At 37.8% G+C, this 22,931-nt stretch overlaps 1 protein-coding gene across 1 annotated transcript in view; it reads left to right on the top strand.

Annotated features, from left to right (window-relative positions):
* TMEM30A (transmembrane protein 30A) overlaps positions 1 to 20,767 on the top strand; it is a 46,299-nt gene extending 25,532 nt beyond the window's left edge. Inside the window, exons 3-7 of the mRNA XM_019967039.2 lie at positions 5,250 to 5,357; positions 12,465 to 12,552; positions 13,564 to 13,707; positions 14,340 to 14,546; positions 17,405 to 20,767. Coding sequence (XP_019822598.2) covers positions 5,250 to 5,357; positions 12,465 to 12,552; positions 13,564 to 13,707; positions 14,340 to 14,546; positions 17,405 to 17,598 — 741 coding nt within the window. The 3' untranslated portion in view covers positions 17,599 to 20,767. The remainder of the gene's footprint in view (positions 1 to 5,249; positions 5,358 to 12,464; positions 12,553 to 13,563; positions 13,708 to 14,339; positions 14,547 to 17,404) is intronic.
* The last annotated feature ends 2,164 nt before the right edge of the window (positions 20,768 to 22,931 follow it).

Here is a 22,931-nt window from a genome sequence, read left to right as displayed (position 1 = left end):
CTAAGTAATGTCTTAGAAAACCCATGCTTTAAAAAATATTGATATTAATTTTTTTTTACTAGTTATATTCTTGTTGAGATGTAGCTTTAATTTATTGAGAGTCAGTACACTTTTGAGGAAGATTATTTTGTTTAGTTAGCAAATTATGCTGTCTGATTATTAAATGCATTAATAGTTTATTCTAGTTAGTACTTTATAAGCAAAATTTGAAACCTGTTTCTGGAAAATTTTATAACTGTACAAATCACTTTTGTATCAATCTACATATGTTTGTATTTAAAAAATTATTGCTCAAACTGTTTTGACTACTTTTAATACCAACAGTTTTTACTTTAGAAAATACTAATTCACACATTTAATTGCATCATTTTTTAATCAGATCTGATGCTTTAACCCTTAACATAAGTGCAAACACTTAGTAAACCTTATTGACAAGCAGTTAGAAAACTCTCCACAAGGTATGAGGTATGTGTGTGTGTGTGTGTGTGCACGCACACGTGTGGTCTGCGTGCCTTTTGCATTCACACTTAGCTGTCATTCTTGGAAACTGAGCCAGATGGTGAAGGACACACAGATTGAGAGTAGTCATGGCTAGACGAATTTATGCTCTCCTTTACCTGGAAATTGAAATTTAAAAAGTATTGTTTTATTCTTCAGGGAGCAAAACTACTTTAATACAGGCCAATTTTTTGGACTTTTGTAGCTATGCTTTAGATTTTCTTAAAGGTACTGAAGACTTTTGAAGTCCCTGGTAGATGGTTGCCATCTAGTGGTTATGGATGCTCTTGCACCGAGATAATGGACAATAAAGCTCTCTTTTTAAAAATTATAAAAATTATTAGGGAGAAGACAGGAATTTAATTATTTTGTTTTAGCAGAAGTAGCATTAATGTGTGGATGTGACTGGTGATAGTAGCAAGGTCCAATGCTGTAAAGAGCAATATTGCATAGGAACGTGGAATGTCAGGTCCATGAATCAAGGCAAATTGAAAGTGGTCAAACAAGTCGACATTCTAGGAATCAGCGAACTGAAATGGACTGGAATGGGTGAATTTAACTCAGATGACCATTATATCTACTACTGCGGGCAGGAATCCCTCAGAAGAAATGGAGTGGCCATCATGGTCAACAGAAGAGTCCGAAATGCAGTACTTGGATGCAATCTCAAAAACGACAGAATAATCTCTGTTCGTTTCCAAGGCAAACCATTCAATATCACAGTAATCCAAGTCTATGCCCCAACTGGTAATGCTGAAGAAGCTGAAGTTGAACGGTTCTATGAAGACCTACAAGACCTTTTAGAACTAACACCCAAAAAAGATGTCCTTTTCATTATACGGGACTGGAATGCAAAAGTAGGAAGTCAAGAAACACCTGGAGTAACAGGCAAATTTGGCCTTGGAATACGGAATGAAGCTGGGCAAAGACTAATAGAGTTTTGCCAAGAAAATGCACTGGTCATAACAAACACCCTCTTCCAACAACACAAGAGAAGACTCTATACATGGACATCACCAGATGGTCAACACTGAAATCAGACTGATTATATTCTTTGCAGCCAAAGATGGAAAAGCTCTATACAGTCAACAAAAACAAGATCGGGAGCTGACTGTGGCTCAGACCATGAACTCCTTATTACCAAATTCAGACTTAAATTGAAGAAAGTAGGGAAAACCAGTAGACCATTCAGGTATGACCTAAATCAAATCCCTAGTGATTGTATAGTGGAAGTGAGAAGTAGATTTAAGGGCCTAGATCTGATAGATAGAGTGCCTGATGAACTATGGAATGAGGTTCGTGACATTGTAGAGGAGACAGGGACAAGACCATCCCCATGGAAAAGAAATGCAAAAAAGCAAAATGGCTGTCTGGGGAGACCTTACAAATAGCTGTGAAAAGAAGAGAAGTGAAAAGCAAAGGAGAAAAGGAAAGATATAAACATCTGAATGCAGAGTTCCAAAGAATAGCAAGAAGAGATAAAAAAAGCCTTCTTCAATGATGAATGCAAAGAAATAGAGGAAAACAACAGAATGGGAAAGACTAGGGATCTCTTCAAGAAAATCAGAGATACCAAAGGAACATTTCATGCAAAGATGAGCTCGATAAAGGACAGAAATGGTATGGACCTAATAGAAGCAGAAGATATTAAGAAGAGGTGGCAAGAATACACAGAAGAACTGTACAAAAAAGATCTTCACGACCCAGATAATCACAATGGTGTGATCACTGACCTAGAGCCAGACATCCTGGAATGTGAAGTCAAGTGGATCTTAGAAAGCATCACTATGAACAAAGCTAGTGGAGGTGATGGAATTCCAGTTGAGCTATTTCAAATCCTGAAAGATGATGCTGTGAAAGTGCTGCACTCAATATGCCAGCAAATTTGGAAAACTCAGCAGTGGTCACAGGACTGGAAAAGGTGAGTTTTCATTCCAATCCCAAAGAAAGGCAATGCCAAAGAATGCTCAGACTACCGCACAATTGCACTCATCTCACACGCTAGTAAAGTAATGCTCAAAATTCTCCAAGCCAGGCTTCAGCAATATGTGAACCATGAACTTCCTGATGTTCAAGCTGGTTTTAGAAAAGGCAAAGGAACCAGAGATCAAATTGCCAACAGCCACTGGATCATAGAAAAAGCAAGAGAGTTCCAGAAAAACATCTATTTCTGCTTTATTCACTATGCCAAAGCCTTTGACTGTGTGGATCACAATAAACTGTGGAAAATTCTGAAAGAGATGGGAATACCAGACCACCTGATCTGCCTCTTGAGAAATTTGTATGCAAGTCAGGAAGCAACAGTTAGAACTGGACATGGAACAACAGACTGGTTCCAAGTAGGAAAAGGAGTTCATCAAGGCTGTATATTGTCACCCTGTTTATGTAACTTATATGCAGAGTGCACCATGAGAAATGCTAGACTGGAAGAAACACAAACTGGAATCAAGATTGCCGGGAGAAATATCAATAACCTCAGATATGCAGATGACACCACCCTTATGGCAGAAAGTAAAGAGGGAATTCTAAAGCCTCTTGATGAAAGTGAAAGTGGAGAGTGAAAAAGTTGGCTTAAAGCTCAACATTCAGAAAACTAAGATCATGGCATCTGGTCCCATCACTTCATGGGAAATAGATGGGGAAACAGTGGAAGCAGTGTCAGACTTTATTTTTCTGGGCTGCAAAATCACTACAGATGGTGAGTGCAGCCATGAAATTAAAAGATGCTTACTCCTTGGAAGGAAAGTTATGACCAACCTAGATAGCACATTCAAAAGCAGAGACATTACTTTGCCAACAAAGGTCCGTCTAGTCAAGGCTCTGGTTTTTCCTGTGGTCATGTATGGATGTGAGAGTTGGACTGTGAAGAAGGCTGAGTGCCAAAGAATTGATGCTTTTGAACTGTGGTGTTGGAGAAGACTCTTGAGAGTCCCTTGGACTGCAAGGAGATCCAACCAGTCCATTCTGAAGGAGATCAGCCCTGGGATTTCTTTGGAAGGAATGATGCTCAAGTTGAAACTCCAGTACTTTGGCCACCTCATGCGAAGAGTTGACTCATTGGAAAAGACTCTGATGCTGGGAGGGATTGGGGGCAGGAGGAGAAGGGGACGACAGAGGATGAGATGGCTGGATGGCATCACTGACTCAATGGACGAGTCTCAGTGAACTCCAGGAGTTGGTGATGGACAAGGCGGCCTGGCGTGCTGCGATTCATGGGGTTGCAAAGAGTCGGACACGACTGAGCGACTGATCTGATCAGAAAACATCAGAAAAGTTTTATTTTTTTTAATGTGATAGACAAGCTATAAAGATGCATTGCTGCTACTGCTGCTAAGTCGCTTCAGTCGTGTCCAACTCTGTGTGACCCTGTAGACGGCAGCCCGCCAGGCTCCGCTGTCCCTGGGATTCTCCAGGCAAGAATACTGGAGTGGGTTGCCATTTCCTCCTCCAATGCATAAGTGGAAAGTGAAAGTGAAGTCGCTCAGTCATGCAGTCATGTCTGACCCTCAGCGACCCCATGGACTGCAGCCCACCAGGCTCCTCCGTCCATGGGATTTTCCAGGCAAGAGTACTGGAGTTGGGGTGCCTTTGCCTTCTTCAAAGATGCATTAAGTTCTGCTTTTGTCAAAACAGGCAGAATTAAAGACATGGAAGAGACTTACAATGATTTGGAAGCTCTATTAGTGTCCTCTCCCATTCAGAAACACTTAGGGTTTCAGAACTTTTTTCCACAAAGGTGATTGTCCTCAGATTCATTTTTTTGTGGGTTCTGTGTTCTTTCACAAGCCCAAATTTGAATTGGACTAAAACCTTTTCAGAGAACAGAAATCAGCCAACAAAATAAATGAATAAATAAAAAAAAAGGTTTATATGTAAATATTTTATTTATATAGACTGAAAAAATTGGCATACTTGACATTCAAAAATCAAGCCTTGAATAAATGATTGTGTATATGAAAACAGCAAATCAGATAAAGCAAAAGTTATTGAAATCCTTTTTCTTTTCTGAATTCCTTTTAATCAAGGATGGATTACAGATTGTAGAAGTAGCAATGAGAAAGGAGAAAATAGCTAATGTTTTTGCCACCTCCAAAATTCTTAGTCATTTAAGATGACTACATGGCATCTTCTAAATAATTATAGTGTATATAGGTTACTCTTCTTTCCTAGGATTTTTCCAAGTTGACTCCATTGCATACATTAAAGTATTTTGCTTGATTATTATAAAATGACTTATCTTTATAATTATAAATTCATTCATTATTAATATTACATAGTATCCTGTTGAAGAATGTACTATGTCCCAATTCAGGTTCAACATTTATTTTGAGCAATAAATGAAAGCTTGACAATTATATCTTTGAAAAGTTGATGCTAGTTGGGTAAAGACCAATCTGAATTACAGAAAAAATTTTTAAAAGTTATTTATAGATTTTAATTGGAAGATAATTACTTTGCAATTTAAAATTGAAAGTAGATCAAACTAGGCTAATAGATTTCATGAGAGCTTTTCTATTTGTTTGTTTTAACGTAAATAGATATCTTTGAGGTCTTTCAGGGTATTTCAGAGTTTACTCTTGGATTTTTTGGAGCATGCTTTCTTTAACTTTATTTCTAGTTCTGGCAGAATTCACCCCAGTACCTGTTTTAAGTTATCAATGTTCTGAACTAGTCCAAATTACATAGTTTTTATGTATGCATGAAACTTTATACTTAATAGTTTTATATGAACATTTTTTCCCTTTCTCTAGGGCAATGTATTTATGTATTATGGACTGTCTAATTTCTATCAAAACCATCGTCGCTATGTGAAATCGCGAGATGATGGTCAGCTAAATGGAGATCCTAGTGCTTTGCTTGTAAGTAAAGTGATAGAACATGAAACTGGTGTTTTAATGACTAAGAACATGTGATAATTGTGTTCTCTCATTTCAGTGAGATCTGGCAATTCTCATTTCAATAAGAAATGATAGATATTAAAATGTTAAATGAAATTAAAATATTGCTTGTCATTTTTCCTTTGTTCAGTGAGTGTTTTAGTTAAAATTTTTTTCTCTGGAATTTGGACAGATTCATGATTTCTTGCAGCCAGAGGATGTGTTACTACCTGCTTGTTTCTCATAGTATCGAGATTTTTGCTTTGTTAACTCCCTGGCCTCAGCTATAAAGAAGCTGCCTGCTAATGCAGGAGACACCCGTTCCACCTCCTGGGTTGGGAAGATCTCCTTGAGAAGGAAATGGCAACCCACTCGAGTATTCTTGCCTGGGAAATCCCATGGGTAGAAGAGTCTTAGTTTAGTTCAGTTGTTCAGTCGTGTCTGACTTTTTGCAACCCAATGGACTGTAACACACCAGGCTTCCCTATCCATCACCAACTCCCAGAGCTTGCTCAAACTCATGTCCATTGAGTCGGTGATGCCATCCAACCACCTCTCCTCTGTCGTCCACATCTCCTCCTGCCCTCAATCTTTCCCAGCATCAGGGTCTTTTCCAGTGAGTCAGTTCTTCCCATCAGGTGGCCAGAATATTGGAGTTTTAGCTTCAGAATCAGCCCTTTCAATGAATACTCAGGACTGATTTCCTTTAGGATGGACTGGTTGGATCTTCTTGCAGTCCAAGGGACTCTCAAGAGTCTTCTCCAACACTGCAGTTCAAAAGCATCAATTTTTGTGCACTCAGCTTTCTTTATATTCCAACTCTCACATGCATACATGACTACTGGAAAAACCGTAGCTTTGACTAGACAGACCTTTGTTGGCAAAGGTAATGTCTCTGCTTTTTAATATGCTGTCTAGGTTAGTCATAGGTTTCCTTCCAAGGAAAGCTCTGCCTTTTAATTTCATGGCTGCAGTCACCATCTGCAATGATTTTGGAGCCCCCAAAATAAAGTCTGTGACTATTTCCATTGTTTCCCTATCTCTTTGCCATGAAGTAATGGGACCGGATGCCATGGTCTTCGTTTTCTGAATGTTGAGCTTTAAGCCAACTTTTTCACTATCCTTTTTCACTTTCATCAAGAGGCTCTTTAGTTCTTCACTTTCTGCCTTAAGAGTGGTATCATCTGCGTGTCTGAGGTTATTGATATTTCTCCTGGAAGTCTTGATTCCAGCTTGTGCTTTGTCCAGCCCAGCATATCACATGATATACTCTTCATGTAAGTTAAATAAGCAGGGTGACAATATACAGACTTGATGTACTCCTTTCCCGATTTGGAACTAGTCCATTGTTCCATGTCCATTTCTAACTGTTGCTTCTTGATCTGCATACAGATTTCTCAGGAGGCAGGTAAGGTGGTCTGGTATTCCCATCTATTTAAGAATTTTTTGACAGTTTATTGTGATCCACACAGTCAAAGACTTTGGCTTAGTCAATAAAGCAGAAGTAGATATTTTTCTGGAACTCTCATGCCTTTTCAGTGATCCAGCAGATGCTGGCAATTTGATCTCTGGTTCCTCTGCCTTTTCTGAATCCAGCTTAAACATCTGGAAGAACACAGTTTATGTACTGTTGAAGCCTGGCTTGGAGAATTTTGAGCATTACTTTACTAGCATGTGAGATGAGTGCAATTGTGCGGTAGTCTGAGCATTCTTTGGCATTACCTTTCTTTGGGATTGGAATGAAAACTCACCTTTTCCAGTCCTGTGGCCACTGCTGAGTTTTCCAAATTTGCTGGCATATTGAGTGCAACACTTTCACAACATCATCTTTTACGATTTGAAATAGCTCAACTGGAATTCCATCATCTCCACTAGCTTTGTTCGTAGTGATGCTTCCTAAGGCCCACTTGACTTCGCATTCCAGGATGTCTGGCTCTAGGTGAGTGATCACACCATTGTGATTATAAGGGTCATGAAGATCTTTTTTGTACAGTTCTTCTGTGTATTCTTGCCACCTCTTCTTAATATCTTCTACTTCTGTTAGGTCCATACCATTTCTGTCCTTTATTGAGCCCATCTTTGCATGAAATGTTCCCTTGATATCTCTAATTTTTTCTAAGATATCTCTAGTCTTTCCCGTTCTATTGTTTTCCTCTATTTCTTTGCATTGATCACTGAAGAAGGCTTTCTTATCTCTCCTTGCTATTCTTTGGAACTCTGCATTCAGATGGGTATATCTTTCCTTTTCTCCTATGCCTTTAGCTTCTCTTATTTTCTCAGCTATCTGTAAGGCCTTCTCAGACAACTATTTTGCCTTTTTGCATTTCTTTTTCTTGGGGACGGTCTTGATCACTGCCTCCTGTACAATGTCATGAACCTCCGTCCATAGTTCTTCAGGCACTCTGTCTATCAGATCTAATCCCTTGAATCTATTTGTCACTTCCACTGTATAATCGTAAGGGATTCTGGTCATACCTAAATGATCTAGTGGTTTTCCCTACTTTCTTCAATTTAAATCTGAATTTGGCAATAAGGAGTTCATGATCTGAGCCACAGTCAGCTCCTGGTCTTGTTTTTGCTGACTGTATAGAGCTTCTCCATCTTTGGCTGCAAAGAATATAATCAGTCTGATATCGGTATTGACCATCTGATAATGTCCATGTGTAGAGTCTCCTCTTGTGTTGTTCGAAGAGGGTGTTTGCTATGACCAGTGCGTTCTCATGGCAGAACTCTGTTAGCCTTTGCCCTGCTTCATATTGTACTCCAAGGCCAAATTTGCCTGTTACTCCAGGTATCTCTTGACTTCCTACTTTTGCATTCCAGTCCCCTGTAATGAAAAGAACATCTTTTTTGGGTGTTAGTTCTAGAAGGTCTTGTAGGTCTTCATAGAACCGTTCAACTTCAGCTTCAGCATTACTGTTTGGGGCATAGACTTGGTTTACTGTGATATTGAATGGTTTGTCTTGGAAACAAACAGAGATCATTCTGTCATTTTTGAGATTGTACCCAAGAACTGCATTTTAGACTTAAAAGAGCCTGGTGGGCTATAGTCCATGGGGTTGTAAAGAGTTGGACATGACTTAGCGACTAGATAACAAAAGCGACAGTCAGTTTGTAATGGAATTTTGATGGATGTAGCATTCTGGGAATATAATTTGTTCTGTTTGGGTTTATTCATTATTATTATACTGGGTAGGAATATGTAAATAAACTACTTTTAATTTCTGAGATTATGTTTTAAAATCAAACATGTTTGCTCTTTGTTTTTTACCCTGCTGCTGCTAAGTCACTTCAGTCGTGTCCGACTCTGTGTGACCCCATAGACGGCAGCCCACCAGGCTCCCCCATCCCTGGGATTCTCCAAGCAAGAACACTGGAGTGGGTTGCCATTTCCTTTTACCCTGTGGGACACCTAAGTACTAAAATCCAAAGGGGGTGGGTTACTGAAAAACTGTCTGAGGAGCTTTTTGAAAATAGAGAGTCCAGAATTCTAAGTCTTTCATGTCTACATCTACAGGGTTGGAGCTCTAAAATGTCTGTTTTTAACAAGCTCCCCTTGTGATGCTCAGCCCGGTTTGGCAACCTGTGGACTAGGTGATCTTGGGTTCCTGACTGTTGTTCAGCTTTCCATAGTAGTGGTTGGTGCCCAGGTATTTTATATTATTGCTGCCAGTGCAGCAAGCCTTAGGAGTCCCACAGTAATTTAAGGATCTCTTAAAACAGTGACTGTTAGAATGCATCTTAGAACCATATTGGGACCAGAATGGTCCTGGTAAATGTATAATTGCCCTTGGTTATCCTTCCCAGTTTTATTGCTATTTCCTGATGTTTGGGATTTTAAGAAATAATAAGTTTATTAAAGATTCCAGTTAGGTCTGTAATAGTTTGCAGTCCATGTGGGGGTTTATGTTGTTAGATCCACAAGTCCAGAGAAGGTGATGTTCCGTGAGACACACCAGGTACTCAGAATTTGTCGATTGGGATCATAGATTGGGTGTGTGTTGAAAGACCCAGAAGTGGTGGTTTATTTACAGTTCTTTTATGTAGATACACTCTTCACAGAGGGCAAAAGAAACCGAGATTCTTTTCTTCCAATCTTCAAGCAAAGTTTTTCAACTAAACTTAGGATTTTTTTCTGTAAAGGGCCAATAGTAAACATTTTCAGCTTTGCAGGTCATGTAGTCCATTGCAGCTACTCAGCTCTGCCATTTTAGAACGAAGGCAGCCATAGACAGTACTTAAGTGAATGGGTGTAGCTGTGTTCCAGTGAAGCTTTATTTACAAAAACAGGTCCTGGGCTGAATTTGGTTTGCAGCCTATCATTTATTGACCCCTGGACTAGACCAAAATATATGACTTAAGACCAGATGGCTCTCAAAAATTTTAAAGATGTTCAGAATAAACAGATTGAAGTCTAAGTTACTTAAAATTGTATGTAAGGCCCTTCACAATCTGATGTCAGCCTACCACTCTGGCCTTTTTGGTTTTATATTCTATCCTTAATGTACCTTTGGCTTGGCTGCCCTGGGCCATATACCAGTCCATTCTGAAGGAGATCAGCTCTGGGATTTCTTTGGAAGGAATGATGCTAAAGCTGAAACTCCAGTACTTTGGCCACCTCATGTGAAGAGTTGACACATTGGAAAAGACTCTGATGCTGGGAGGGATTGGGGGCAGGAGGAGAAGGGGACGACAGAGGATGAGATGGCTGGATGGCATCACTGACTATGTGGACGTGAGTCTCAGTGAACTCCGGGAGCTGGTGATGGACAGGGAGGCCTGGCGTGCTGCGATTCATGGGGTCGCAAAGCGTCGGACACGACTGAGCGACTGAACTGAACTATGCCTGGTGACACACGTAATCTGCCCATTTTGACATTTACATTTCATTTGTCTAGATTGTGGTTTTTACTCTTTTCCTGGAGGTCCCCTCATCTCAGGCCTGCTGTTTAGTGTCTCTGGATGCAAAATAACTTCTTTCTGTGTGTACTTCATTCATACTGTGTTCATACTTCATTTCATACTTTACTTAACACAGTCTCCCCATATCATCCACTCTCTGTCTTCCTTTCCAGGCCGTTCCAGCAGTTCTACGTAACTGCTAGAGTGATCTTTAAAAAAACATGAATACCATTTCTCTGCCTAAAACCTTTCAGTGGTTTGTTCACTCAGGATGATCTGAGCTGTGCACGACGCTCCGGTCTTATCGTTTTCTTTATTGCCCATACTCTTAACTACGTTCCCCCTTGACTTTCTCAGAGATACCAGGTTCTTTCTAAATGGCGTGTACTGTTCTCTTTGCTTCAGGCTCTCTTCTACATGTTCTTCACGTGGCTGTCTCCTACTTTCTTCAGGTCTTAACTTTGATGAGAAAGACTTCCCCGTATCATTTATTTACTTATCTTCTGTCTTCCCAACCATACTGCAAGCCCATGAGAGCAGGGAGCATGACTTTCTTTAATCACCATGTACCAAGTACCTCTACAGTGCCTAACACATGAGAGGCATTTAATAAATATATATGGAATAAATATAGACACTTTTGTCATGGCTCTCATTTCATATTATAGTTGGTTGTGTTTGGGTTTGTTTCCCTTGTTACATTGTGAGCTGCTGAAAAGCAGAGACTTTTTTTTCTTTCATTTATCCCTTTCTAGCACCTTTCATGGTATGTGGTACATGTTAGGTACTCAGTAAATGGTTTTTCTAAGGCAGTTACTACAAGTATGTAACATTGCTTAGTTCAGTACCTGATGACTAGGTTGTGAATATTTCCTTTCTTTTAAACCTTCTTCAGTAATTTAGTAGCTAGAAGACAGTTCTTCAGGACTCAAGTCCACCATCTCCTCTCTTTGCTGGTTTTCTAAATGAAGTTGCTATTCCACTCCCTCCCTTGCCCCCCAAGAGTTTAGTGGTTACAATATATATATGTCACACTGAGAGTTTATTTACCTTTTTTCCTTGAAATCACAGTTTTCATCAAAACAGTCAAATAATAATAGGCTAATTATATATTGTTTATCTTCATGGCCTTAGAATAACTTTATGAATGTAGATGGCATAGGGACTGAAAAGCTGAGAAGTCAAATATTAAGGAGACTTTATGAGATTCCCTGCCACATTTCTTTAATCTTCTCCTGTCTTTTTCACTCCTGTAGTTCTTTTTCCAATGAGAATGTAGATATAAGACAACATTGGTGATAGTGGAGTAGCCCTAGGATGCTAGGTTCTAGTTAATTTCAAACTGAGACTATCTTGCTTTGTTTATGTGTTTTGAGACATGGCCTAATGTGGCCTTGGAATTACAGAATAACTCAGACATATACCTCATGTTAGACTTGGTAGAATCTCTAGATTAACTACAAATTACATGTTTCCTTGAGATCTTCACTAGGGACTAAATCAAAACTGAATCTGGAGGACAGGTGTATTGCTGTTTGCCTTACCAACATGTTTGTTTTCTTTAACCTGGATGCACAATTTAGAGAAGACTGCTATATTCTGGGACTTCTTTTCCTTCCTTCTCTCCAGTCAGCCAACTCTCTTCCCTGCTCTCCCTTCCTTCTTTCCACAGGATTTAATTTGGGGATTTAACTCCAAACTACAGAATTTGAAATTATCTAGTTGAACATGTTCTTTTTTAAGTCAGGCCCAGATAAATCAAGGGACTTGCCTGAAGTTACACAGTACATTAGTTGGAACTAGAAGCTCCAGTCTTACTTCCAGTTTAAGATTCCCTTCATTACGTTATAGCTGGATTGACGATAGATGGCTTCTTAATTTTTCTTGGGTCGAAAACTGTTTGTAGTTACGATTTCTGTGTTGGTATGAAGATGTTTTAAAATTTCTTTTTGACATGTATCTGTGTAACAAAATATGTGCAAATGTTAGAAAGCAATAATATTAAGGAATATATTTTGCATAGTTAAATGTGGTATTGTTTATAATCTGTCTCTAGTATGACACTCTGTATGCATTGCAAATAAGAAATATGTAGGCATTGAATTTTTAATCAGTAACTAGGGCTAGCTGATAGTTCTCTCAGAGGCCTGGGTAATAATATCTCTCTTCTTTCCTTTTGAATATCAGAATCCCAGTAAGGAGTGTGAGCCTTATCGAAGAAATGAAGACAAACCAATTGCTCCTTGTGGGGCTATAGCCAACAGCATGTTTAATGGTATGATATAGAGATAAACAAAGATTATATATATTATGCTATAGTTAGGAATATTTGTATAATCTTACAGAGACAAGAATGGACTTAGCAACTGAACAGGAACATGAAATTGTAAAATTCAACAGCTTTAAGATAAATACATAATATTAGTTTTGCAGTGGGATATTGGAATGCTTTATGACTTTCTTTTGTGAATTCTTATATTTTAAGAATTTATGTCTCTGAGAAGAAAGAAGCAGAGACAGTCTGCTACTTCTGGTTTCACATATGATAAACTAACTTTGAATACTTATACCACTAAAAAGGGGCTACAGCACTGTCTGATATGAATATAATATGAACCATAAATGTGAGACATGTATATAATTTTAAGTTTTCTGATAGTCACATTAAAAACAATAAAACCAAGTTAAATTAACTTTAATAATATTTTATTAAACTCAGTATGCCCCAGATATTATCATTTCAGCATGTAAGTGATGTTCAGTATATAGTTATTAGTGAGATATTTTATATACTAATTTTTTATATAAAATCTTTGATGTATATTATATCCTTACAAAACATATTCATTTGGACAGGCATTAATTTCAAGAGCTCTGTAGCAATATAGCCAGGGATTACCATGTTGAACAGTGCAGATATAGAATTTGGTTAAGCTAGAAGCTATTTAGCAATGTGTGTTTTTTTTTTAAAGAATAGGAGAGGCAGATTTACCTTGCAACTTGTTTTATTTGTGTTAATATTAAAACATTTGACCTTACCACATACCAGCTAGCCATGTAGGAAAATGACTTGGAACTGTATTGAGGGAAGGCAAGTTCATCTAGGATCACAAAGTTACCATAGTTAATTCACATGTAAATAACCAAGAGCAGATGCACATCATGTGCCTGCTTTGTTAAAACTGCTTTGGGGAGCAAATACCAGATCCTCATTTCTCATGGAGTAAAGCTGTTACTGTGGATTTTCAGTAGATGTTTAGTAATATCTCTCTTTTCTTGTGTCCAGATACACTAGAATTGTTTCAGGTTGGCAATGCATCTGATCTTACGCCTATTCCTTTGAAAAAGAAAGGTATTGCTTGGTGGACAGATAAAAATGTAAAATTCAGAAATCCCCCTGGAACAGATCCCTTAGAAGAACGATTCAAAGGTAAAGTATTACTGTTATCGCTTAAAACATAATCTAGGTATTTTAATGAAATACCTAAAATTTTCTGTCTTCAGGATCTTAAAAAAGTTTATGGTTTTTTAAAAACAACTTTTCTTCCTGTCAAGTTAGGGAAAATATGTAGCATTTTCTAACGTTTTAAAATTCTAAAGGAAACATATACTGTTCATCTTGAATTTCTCTGGTATTTTCTTATGTGTTTCAGCTATAATCTTTTAAAGTTGTAACAAAGTTTATTTTAAACAAGTATTTATTTAAAATTTATAAGTCCAAATTTTTTTTTCTTTGCCTCCTTTATTCCATAATGTAATGTTTCTTACCATTACATCTTTGCATTAAGTCATCTGCCTTTTGGTACATACTCAGTAGCCTACTTTTAGTAATCTCTTGAGATATCAGTCAAATCTTTGTAATTATTTGTTAAGGTTTTATGTGAGGAATTGATTTCTCTTTAGATTTTAAGACTTAGAATATGACTATATTTCTATTTTTGCACGTAGGGAAAATATTCATATTGTGTATCTTTGTTTTATCAGAGTATGACTTTTTATTGAAACTCTTAATAAAACGGAATATTTTGTCTCCCCATTCCACTCCCATCTCTCCTGTTTAAGGCACAACAAAGCCAGTAAACTGGGTTAAACCAGTTTACATGTTGGATTCTGACGAAGATAATAATGGCTTCATAAATGAGGATTTTATTGTTTGGATGCGTACTGCAGCATTACCTACTTTTCGTAAGTTATATCGTCTTATAGAGCGGAAAAATGATTTACATCCAACATTACCAGCTGGACGATACTATTTGAATATCACATACAGTATCCTTTTTTGGCCATGTACACAGATTCAAAGAATTTGAAAGGAGTATAGTCCAACTTTGTCTGTTATGTGGCATGCTACTTTGTACTTTAGTTTTGTTCACTGCATTTTTGTAAGAGTATGTGTATATGTATGAGAAAGTCTCTTTTAACTTGTTTCTTCCAGAAACATATTTAATTTTTATATACTTTGGACTAGAATTCAAGCATCTTATTTGGTGAAAAAGTGATCAGGGGTTCCCATATTACTTAGTAAAGTATTTAAAATGTAGTGCTAGATTTATTAATAAGTTAGATATTTTTACAAGAGAGATTGAGTTTAATACAAAGGCTAGTAAGTATACCTAGTGCTTAGCAAATAAGTATTGGTGGTAGTGGGCTGTTTCAATATTTTTTTTTTTCAAAAATTTTTTTAGATATTAAAAATTAATGAATTTGTTACTTCATATCAACATAATTATTTATAATGATTCTTTTTACAGTACCAAAGCATTTTTATCATTAGCTGTATTGTTCTACCTTAATAATTTAGGCAGACTTTTAAGTGCTGATAAATACCATTTATTTCATCCTAACTCTATGTCAGTTATATTAAATACTCTGCATATATTATTTATTTCAAGCATTGTGAATCATCTCCGTATTGTAGACAAGAATACAGGAACACAGAGCCTTTAAATAACTTATCTGAGATTACACAAGTAGTAGAAAAATTGGGATTCGGAATCAAGCTGCTGACTCCAAAGGCTGTTGACTTTACCATCAACCACAACTGTAGGCTGCACCCCTGGCTGGTTCAATCAAGTAGTCAGACCTGTCCATATCAGCCTGGGTGCAGAGTCTTTTCTAAGCTAGAAATATTGGGCACTAACTTTTATTTAATCTCTAGCCCATTGCTTGTATATATCATGGATGAAAATAGCTCAGATATTAGCATTTAAGTGTTTGCTGATGATCTTACATTTTTGATTTTTCATAACCCAAATTATGATTCATGGGGTCGCAAAGAGTCGGGCACGACTGAGCGACTGAACTGAACCCAAATTAGCTATAAATACATATTTTCAGTTTAGATTAATAAATGGTTGAATTAATAGACCTCATTTCAAAGTAAAGATCTATTTGGATCCTTAGTGGTTTGATTTTACACCTCAGCACACACCTGAGCGTGACCTGATAGTGACAGACTGAAAGTGTCCAAGTTTTTGAAACTCTGCCTACATAGCAGCAGTTTTAGACAAACAGACTAAATTTAGGTGCTGGTAGAGAGAATAATTGGAGAAGGAAATGGCAGCCCACTCCAGTGTTCTTGCCTGGAGGATCCCAGGGATGGCGGAGCCTGGTGGGCTGCCGTCTATGGGGTCACACAGAGTCGGACACGACTGAAGCGACTTAGCAGCAGCAGCAGAGAGAATAATCTTGAGGCTGTAGCCAAAGTAGAGGGCAGCCTGCAGCCTACAGCACAAGAAAGGGAAGGCTTTGGAGCACTCAGGGTTTCTTACGTTACGTTAAGTCACTTCAGTCGTGTCCGACTCTCTGCGACCCCATAGACAGTAGCCTACCAGGCTCCCCCGTCCCTGGGATTCTCCAGGCAAGAACACTGGAGTGGGTTGCCATTTCCTTCTCCAATGCATGAAAGTGAAAAGTGAAAGTGAAGTCGCTCAGTCGTGTCCGACTCTTAGCCACCCCATGGACTGTAGCCTACTAGGCTCCTCCGTCCATGGGATTTTCCAGGCAAGAGTGCTGGAGTGGGGTGCCATTGCCTTCTCTGCAGGGTTTCTTAGTTGACAGATAATCTGCACCAAGAAAACTGTTAGGAGAAATGTAGTCTTTTGAAAATCAGTAAGACAGAAATGAGACCTGCAAAACATCAAGGGTTGATTATCAAAACTGAGTCTAAGGTGGAAACTAGATATTAGAATTAAGGTATAAGCCCCCTTTTTAGAGTTGGGATATTGAGAGACTAGCTTGGGTGATTTGATACCACATCCCATAGAGTATTGGGTTAGTTAGAACTCATAATCATTCCTGGCTTGGGTTGCGATTGATTTAAGAACTAGTAGAGCTGAGCCTCCCTTTGGAGTCACAGGGCCTGTCTTCCAGGCTGGGGAGCTACAGAAGCTGGAGAAACAGATGGGAACTCTCACACTTGACTCAAAAGATGCGTCTGAAGAAGTTGTGAACCTTTAGCTTAGGGACTTAGTTCTGTCTTCTTCTCTGCCCTAACTCTTGCCAGAATCCTGGAATTTGTCCATGGATGTAGCTCATCCAGTATGTTGATGTCCCATTTCTTCCTTCATTTCCACTCTGTTTTAGCCATTGACTCTGTGTCACACTGAGTTTTCTCATTGCTCCAAGTCCGCCATATAAAACTTCAGTGTCATGCTTTTTGTCTTGTGCTGCGTCCTTCCACCTTCTCAGAACGACACTCTTGCTACACATGCGTTTTGAGCTCATTGCTCAAAAAGTGCCCCAGTCCCTTCATTCTTCCTGTTTCTCCTGGTCTGTCAACCTCGTTTTCCTCTATGGGTTTCATTGCTGTTTATCTGAAATATTTTTTTTTCACATTACAGGCCTTTTACCCCTTCTGTGTAATGAGAACAGAAATATCTGAGAAATTACATAACTCTTAAATTTAGTTGCTTTTGCTTGTAAACTATATTGGCTTCTACTACTAACAGTTTGTGAAATCAATCCTTTAGGGTAATAATTGTATAATTATTTTGTGATTTAGAACATATGAGTAAGGTATCTATCATAGAATTATACCAATGAATTACAAGGAATTAAATGCCAACTTAAGTTATATTTTAAACACCAAGTAACAAGACATGGATGTCTTCCTATACACTCTTCAGATTACCCTGTACATTCATTTGATGGACGGAAGCGGATGATCTTGAGCACCATTTCATGGATGGGAGGAAAAAATCCATTTTTGGGGATTGCTTACATCACTATTGGATCCATCTCCTTTCTTCTGGGAGTTGTACTGCTAGTAATTAATCATAAATATAGAAACAGTAGTAATACTGCTGACATTACCATTTAATTTTATATTCTGAAAACAAATTTACTGCATGTGCATCAAGGCCAGTCCTATTCAACCTAGCTTTCAAATGCTGATGTTCTGGTTAGTATGTCATTTTTGAAGTTGGCACATAACATTTTTTAAAAAGCAGTCTTTGTCTTCTGCTTCTTCCTTATGGATGACTTATGAAAATATATGACGGGTATAAAACAGATTAGCTATACTGATCATATCAACACTGTAACTGTTGAAATGGCATTATGATGTTTCTTTTTTGTTGGGACAGGCTGTGTGATGCATAGAGCCTCTTTCATGTGAAATGCGTCTGCTGCTTATATGTTTATGCTGTGTTGATGATAATATATTGACATATGATACTGTATATGTGTGCCTGTTGTGTGAAGAACGGGATTACAAGATGTATGAGTATAACGACTTGCTAACCTTTCAGGATCCAGAGTTACAAAAAGATGAAGACCAAATCTAAATAAAACACTTCATCATTTTCATGTGTCGTGTGTAAAGGCTTAAAGTACCATCTTTGTTGAGGTGATTCCTGTATTCAGCTTATCCAGTACAATTGTCAAGCTTAGATTTGATTTCAAAGGACATGCTTAACCTGGCTAGCATAGGAATTAATGCTCGTGTCTGAAGAGGTCAGGTGGGTCTCAGGAGAATTTAAAATTCCACTTCCCATTTTGGCTAAGATGTTGCAGTCAGGAAACTCATCTTGCTGTTTTTACACGTGACCATTTCCCTTGAAGCTTACACTTCATCAGGGATCCAAGAATATAGGTGAGAGGGGAAAACTTCTTGGCAGACCTTGTCTTCTGTCTCAACTATAAACCAGGTATAAATGTTCAAAGGAGACTGTTTTCATTCTTGTGGTATTTAACATTCAGAAATTTGCTTCAGCATTGGAAATACCTCAAGCTGTTTTTAATTTGCAGGTAAGTGTTTTGACCTAAGTACTAATATTATATTTCTGAGGTTTTAGAAAACAGTAACCTTTATTTCCTCTATATTTCATCCAGTTTTTACATGTAGGTCAAATGTGGATGTGTACGGACATTCTCTTTAGTTATGGCACCAATTGTTTTGGTTGGTTTTTCTCAGACGTACTTTCAAAAGAAATTCTTTAAATTTCCTAATTAAATTCTGGAGATTTCGGAGTATGTACACGGTAAATTATAATATATATGCTTGAAGTTATTTTATTTTCTATTAACTGGAATTATTTTTAATATTCCTTCTTGAATAAATGCTGTAATTTGTTTGCTATGGAACTGATTCTTGAATGTAAACTTATTTTTTCACATGCATGAAATGTATGTCTTAATCAGAGGTGGCTTAATTGCATTGAAATGGCTATTTTTTTTAAACTAAAATAACTCATATGTTTGTATAGAAAAATGCCTGTTTGAATTAAGAGTTTGTAATGGTTTCCTTTGGTTATATGTTAAATCAAAAGGTCTGTGTAATGTATCAATTTTGACTACATTTTTAAAAAAAAATAATGTAATGGTAATAGTAGAAATGTGCCACACTTAAGTTTTGTACAATATGAAATTCAGTTAAAAGAACTTGTGGTTCATACTTAACAGAATATTACTTGCATGAAGTACTTAATGTTTGGTTATCCTGAAGTTTCTGAGTGCATAGGGTATTCTTTGTGTAAAACTATGTTTTTGTCAGTCGTTCAGAATATGGTTATTTATTCTGATAATTGACCCTCTTGCACATGGCAGTGTATTTTCTGGGATATATCAGTAGGGGAGAGGGCTTCTGCCAGTATTTGCAGGTTGAGTTTGTGCTGTTTAAGAAGGACTGACTGCCATCCTGCATCTCTTTTTCTAACTGGGGGACCAGGATTGCCGCTACAGAAAAGTCGAAGAGCCTCTCCAACCTTTTGTCATCTGTGGTGAAGATGGAATCTTAAAATATATTTGGAGTTTTATCTGTTTTTACAAATACATTGATGGCCTAAGTTCTGCCTTGTCTGCTGCCATTTGAGTTGTAAGGGATTCCTGTTGCTAAATACGAAGAATGTGGAACACTCATATGGCCTCTGTGACTGGGGGAAGGAAGGAAAACATTTCTTTCTTATGGGCTTTATGCTCACTTTTGGAAACACCAATGTCATACTCAGCTTTCAAAGAATCAGAATGCATTTTAAGACAACTAGGTTGAGTAGAAGGCATTGAAGAATACATTAACTTGCTGGAAATAATTGTGATATATGAAGTTCCCAATTGATGGAATTATTTAATATGTAAAGACTAAGAAATTTCTTTGAAATCATAAAGCAGTTTAAAAATAAATTGGTAAAAATAACTGTACTACCTAATAGAGAATTATTCAACCAAGAGAAGTCAAGTGACTATTATTTGTTTATTGGTTAGTAACAGTTTATTTGTAAGCTTGATTATATTGAAAGATAACTTACTGTTAGTATATTCTGTATTAATAAAAATGAAAAATATTAATTTTGCTATGTTTAAGTGTCTTGCTAAAATAACAGTGCCCCAGTATTGTTGTTAATATTTAGCTCTAAATTTTAGCCCAAGCTCAATGAGTCCAGGTTTTAACATTTCCATGCCTAGATTTGATTGCCATCTGTATGTGTATTAGTCACTCTAACAGCATTAATTGCAAGATATATCTACACTACTGAGCAGCATCTGTTCTCCTTAGGAAGTGGTCAGAGTATAACCTCAGTTATAGGCAGACAGGCTAGATTTGGTATTAGAGCGAGGGAAATTTTTGGTAAATAGAAAATGAAAAACTGGTAGGGAGACAAGGGCGATGAAAATAATGAACAAGGTGGGGGGGTGGCATAAGAAATGAAAAGCCAGACTAGGAAAGAGGAGCGGCTGAGAGGTACGCCTAATGGTTGCTGCTAAGCCTCTCATCTCCTGTCTTCATGGGAACACTGCCTTCGCGTTACTCTGTCATCCTGTGCTGGTTAAGCTGCAGAATTCTGTTCTTTGTGAACATGGCTATTTTGAGGGGAGGATGGAGGGAGTAAGGAAGTGCTGTTTCAAGGAGAATTTGATGCATAAATGTAGTATTTGGATAATCTAGCAAAGTGTATTAGAGCTGGTTTCTTGTCCATGCCCTTCAGTAAACATAAAAATTATATTTCCCCTAATGTCATTTGAAATTTCAGAATAAATATGTCTAAAATCGAGTCAGACCATGGTGACCTTATTTCCTTTTATATATCTAAAATTTATCAAACTAATGTACACAGTTAAAAAAATATCTGAAGGCATTAAGATGAAAAACAGTACCTGCTCCAGCTTTTCTAGAGGTGATCACTTTGACTTCAAAAGTTGTTACTTTTGGTATTTATCTTGGTGTATCTAAATAACATGCCTATTCTACTATTGCTTGATTGAATAACTTGAGACCTTATTGTCTTCTTGATGCTATTACTGACGATTTAGCTAACACACATATCTCCCCTTCTCCTACTATATAGTTATAATATTTAATAAACACATTAACTATTGTTTAATTATGACTTTAAAAATACTGTATACAGTAGAGCAAAGGAGAGTGCCAAGATTATACTTTGTACACTTTACTTTTCCCAGAATTAATAATCATTCTACTTTTTAACATTTACATAACTTTCTGGAAGCCTGTCTTAAAATTTTTCTAGCTTTTCTGGCAGGTCCATCATGTTCTCATTGCTGATCTTTTGATGGATTTTGTCTCCAAATATCAGATAACCCGATTCCCTGTTTTTACTAGGAAGGTCTGTCCTGCAGTCGTCCTTCTCTGCCAGTCTGTGCTGGTGATTTTTTGGTGAGCTACACAGCTGTTACTCCATGCTCTCATTGCGCCCTCCTGTGCTGGATCTGCTGGGGCCTAATTTACTCTCTTGTTTACTGGAGCTATTTTCAGTTTTTATGTAAGTGAATTTCCTCCCATTTCTGGCTAGTCTGAGCAATCTATTGTGTATGAGTGGACCCCAAAAACTTATTGAAAGCTCTTTGTTTGTGGGCTAGTGCTTGGCCAGTGATGGCCTCCCCAGCATAGTGCTACTCAGAACTGCCGCTTATGATAAAATGCTTAGACAAGTAATAAATGGTTGGCAGGTCAGCAACTGTAGGTAGATTGAATTTTGAGAAGTGCTGCATTAGGGAATGACTGTCAGGGAGCCAGTCCTTTGGCTGGAGGCCTTTTCTGTGGGACTGTTCAGTTTTTCTAGGGATGAATTCTCTAGTCTTCTGCAAAAGGAAGGGTTGAAAGAGGATCTGTCTCTTACTGCTCTGAACTTTCTGCTTCTTCTGCCTTGTCTTCCCCCTCAGTTTCTGTTTCCACTTCACATACTTCTGCTATACCTGTCCCTTTGTATATGCTGTCCACCTAGTTGTCTCCCATTACTTTTTCCAGATAAAAATTCTCTCGTCTTCTGCCTGTGGGAGACACGACGGAGGTGAGAGGTGGTATCTGTCAAGAGGCAGACGGGTGGAGATGTTGGGGATCGGACCATTCTGTTGTATACAGTTTTCAGCTACTCATTTTCAGGCCGGTCCCTTGACTCCACTCTGCTGTAAGTTCTGCTTCCAAGTCTGAGCTTCTCGGGTTTTGGAGCCCATGAGCGTGCTTCTCAGTGGGATCCGTCCCCTTGCAGTCCCTGTAGATGCTGGCTCCCTCTGTCCTGCTCAGCCATATTCCATCTCCTTTCTGTTTTCCAGAAACCTGTTGAAATTGATTTCTGTTATTGTCTCCTTTTTACTCTCCATCATTTTAGGCTGTATTTTTTTAAATATTCTTTAGACTGTCATACAATAATCATTACTTTTCGTTCTTGTACAGTTTTGTGAATTTTAACACATGTATAGATTTGGGTAACCATCTTAGAATACAGAGCAGTACCACAATCCTGTCTCCTTTCTACTGTACAGCGTTATAGTCACCCTTTCCTCCACCCATGAACCCAGGCAACCACTGATCTTTTTTCCACCCCCATAGTTTTGTCTCCTGAAATGTCATAAATGTATTCATATGTAACCTTTTGAAGCTTGCTTATTTTATTCAGCATAATGCCTTTGAGATTCATCTAAGGTGATGTATCTAAAAATATCTCTTTCAGTTCCTTTTCTTTCATTTTATTGGAGTTGACAGACTTTTTGGGCCAATCCACTATCTTAAACTGGAACCACCTGGAAGTACATTTTGGTGATTTTATTGTGTTTTTAAATTAATGTGAGCTTATCTGTACTTCACAGGCTTTTCTATGAAACGGTGATGTGGAAGAAGACTGAACTCACCGTACACCACTTTTACCGTGAAGACTGATATGCCGCTTTCTGCATTTCTTGTCCTTTGTTGACAAGAAA

Source organism: Bos indicus, chromosome 9 (genome assembly GCF_029378745.1).
Source record: "Bos indicus isolate NIAB-ARS_2022 breed Sahiwal x Tharparkar chromosome 9, NIAB-ARS_B.indTharparkar_mat_pri_1.0, whole genome shotgun sequence".
NCBI classification, from domain to species: domain Eukaryota; kingdom Metazoa; phylum Chordata; class Mammalia; order Artiodactyla; family Bovidae; genus Bos; species Bos indicus.
Note: the sequence above shows the minus strand (reverse complement) of the source record. Positions and strands in the feature narration are given on the sequence as shown.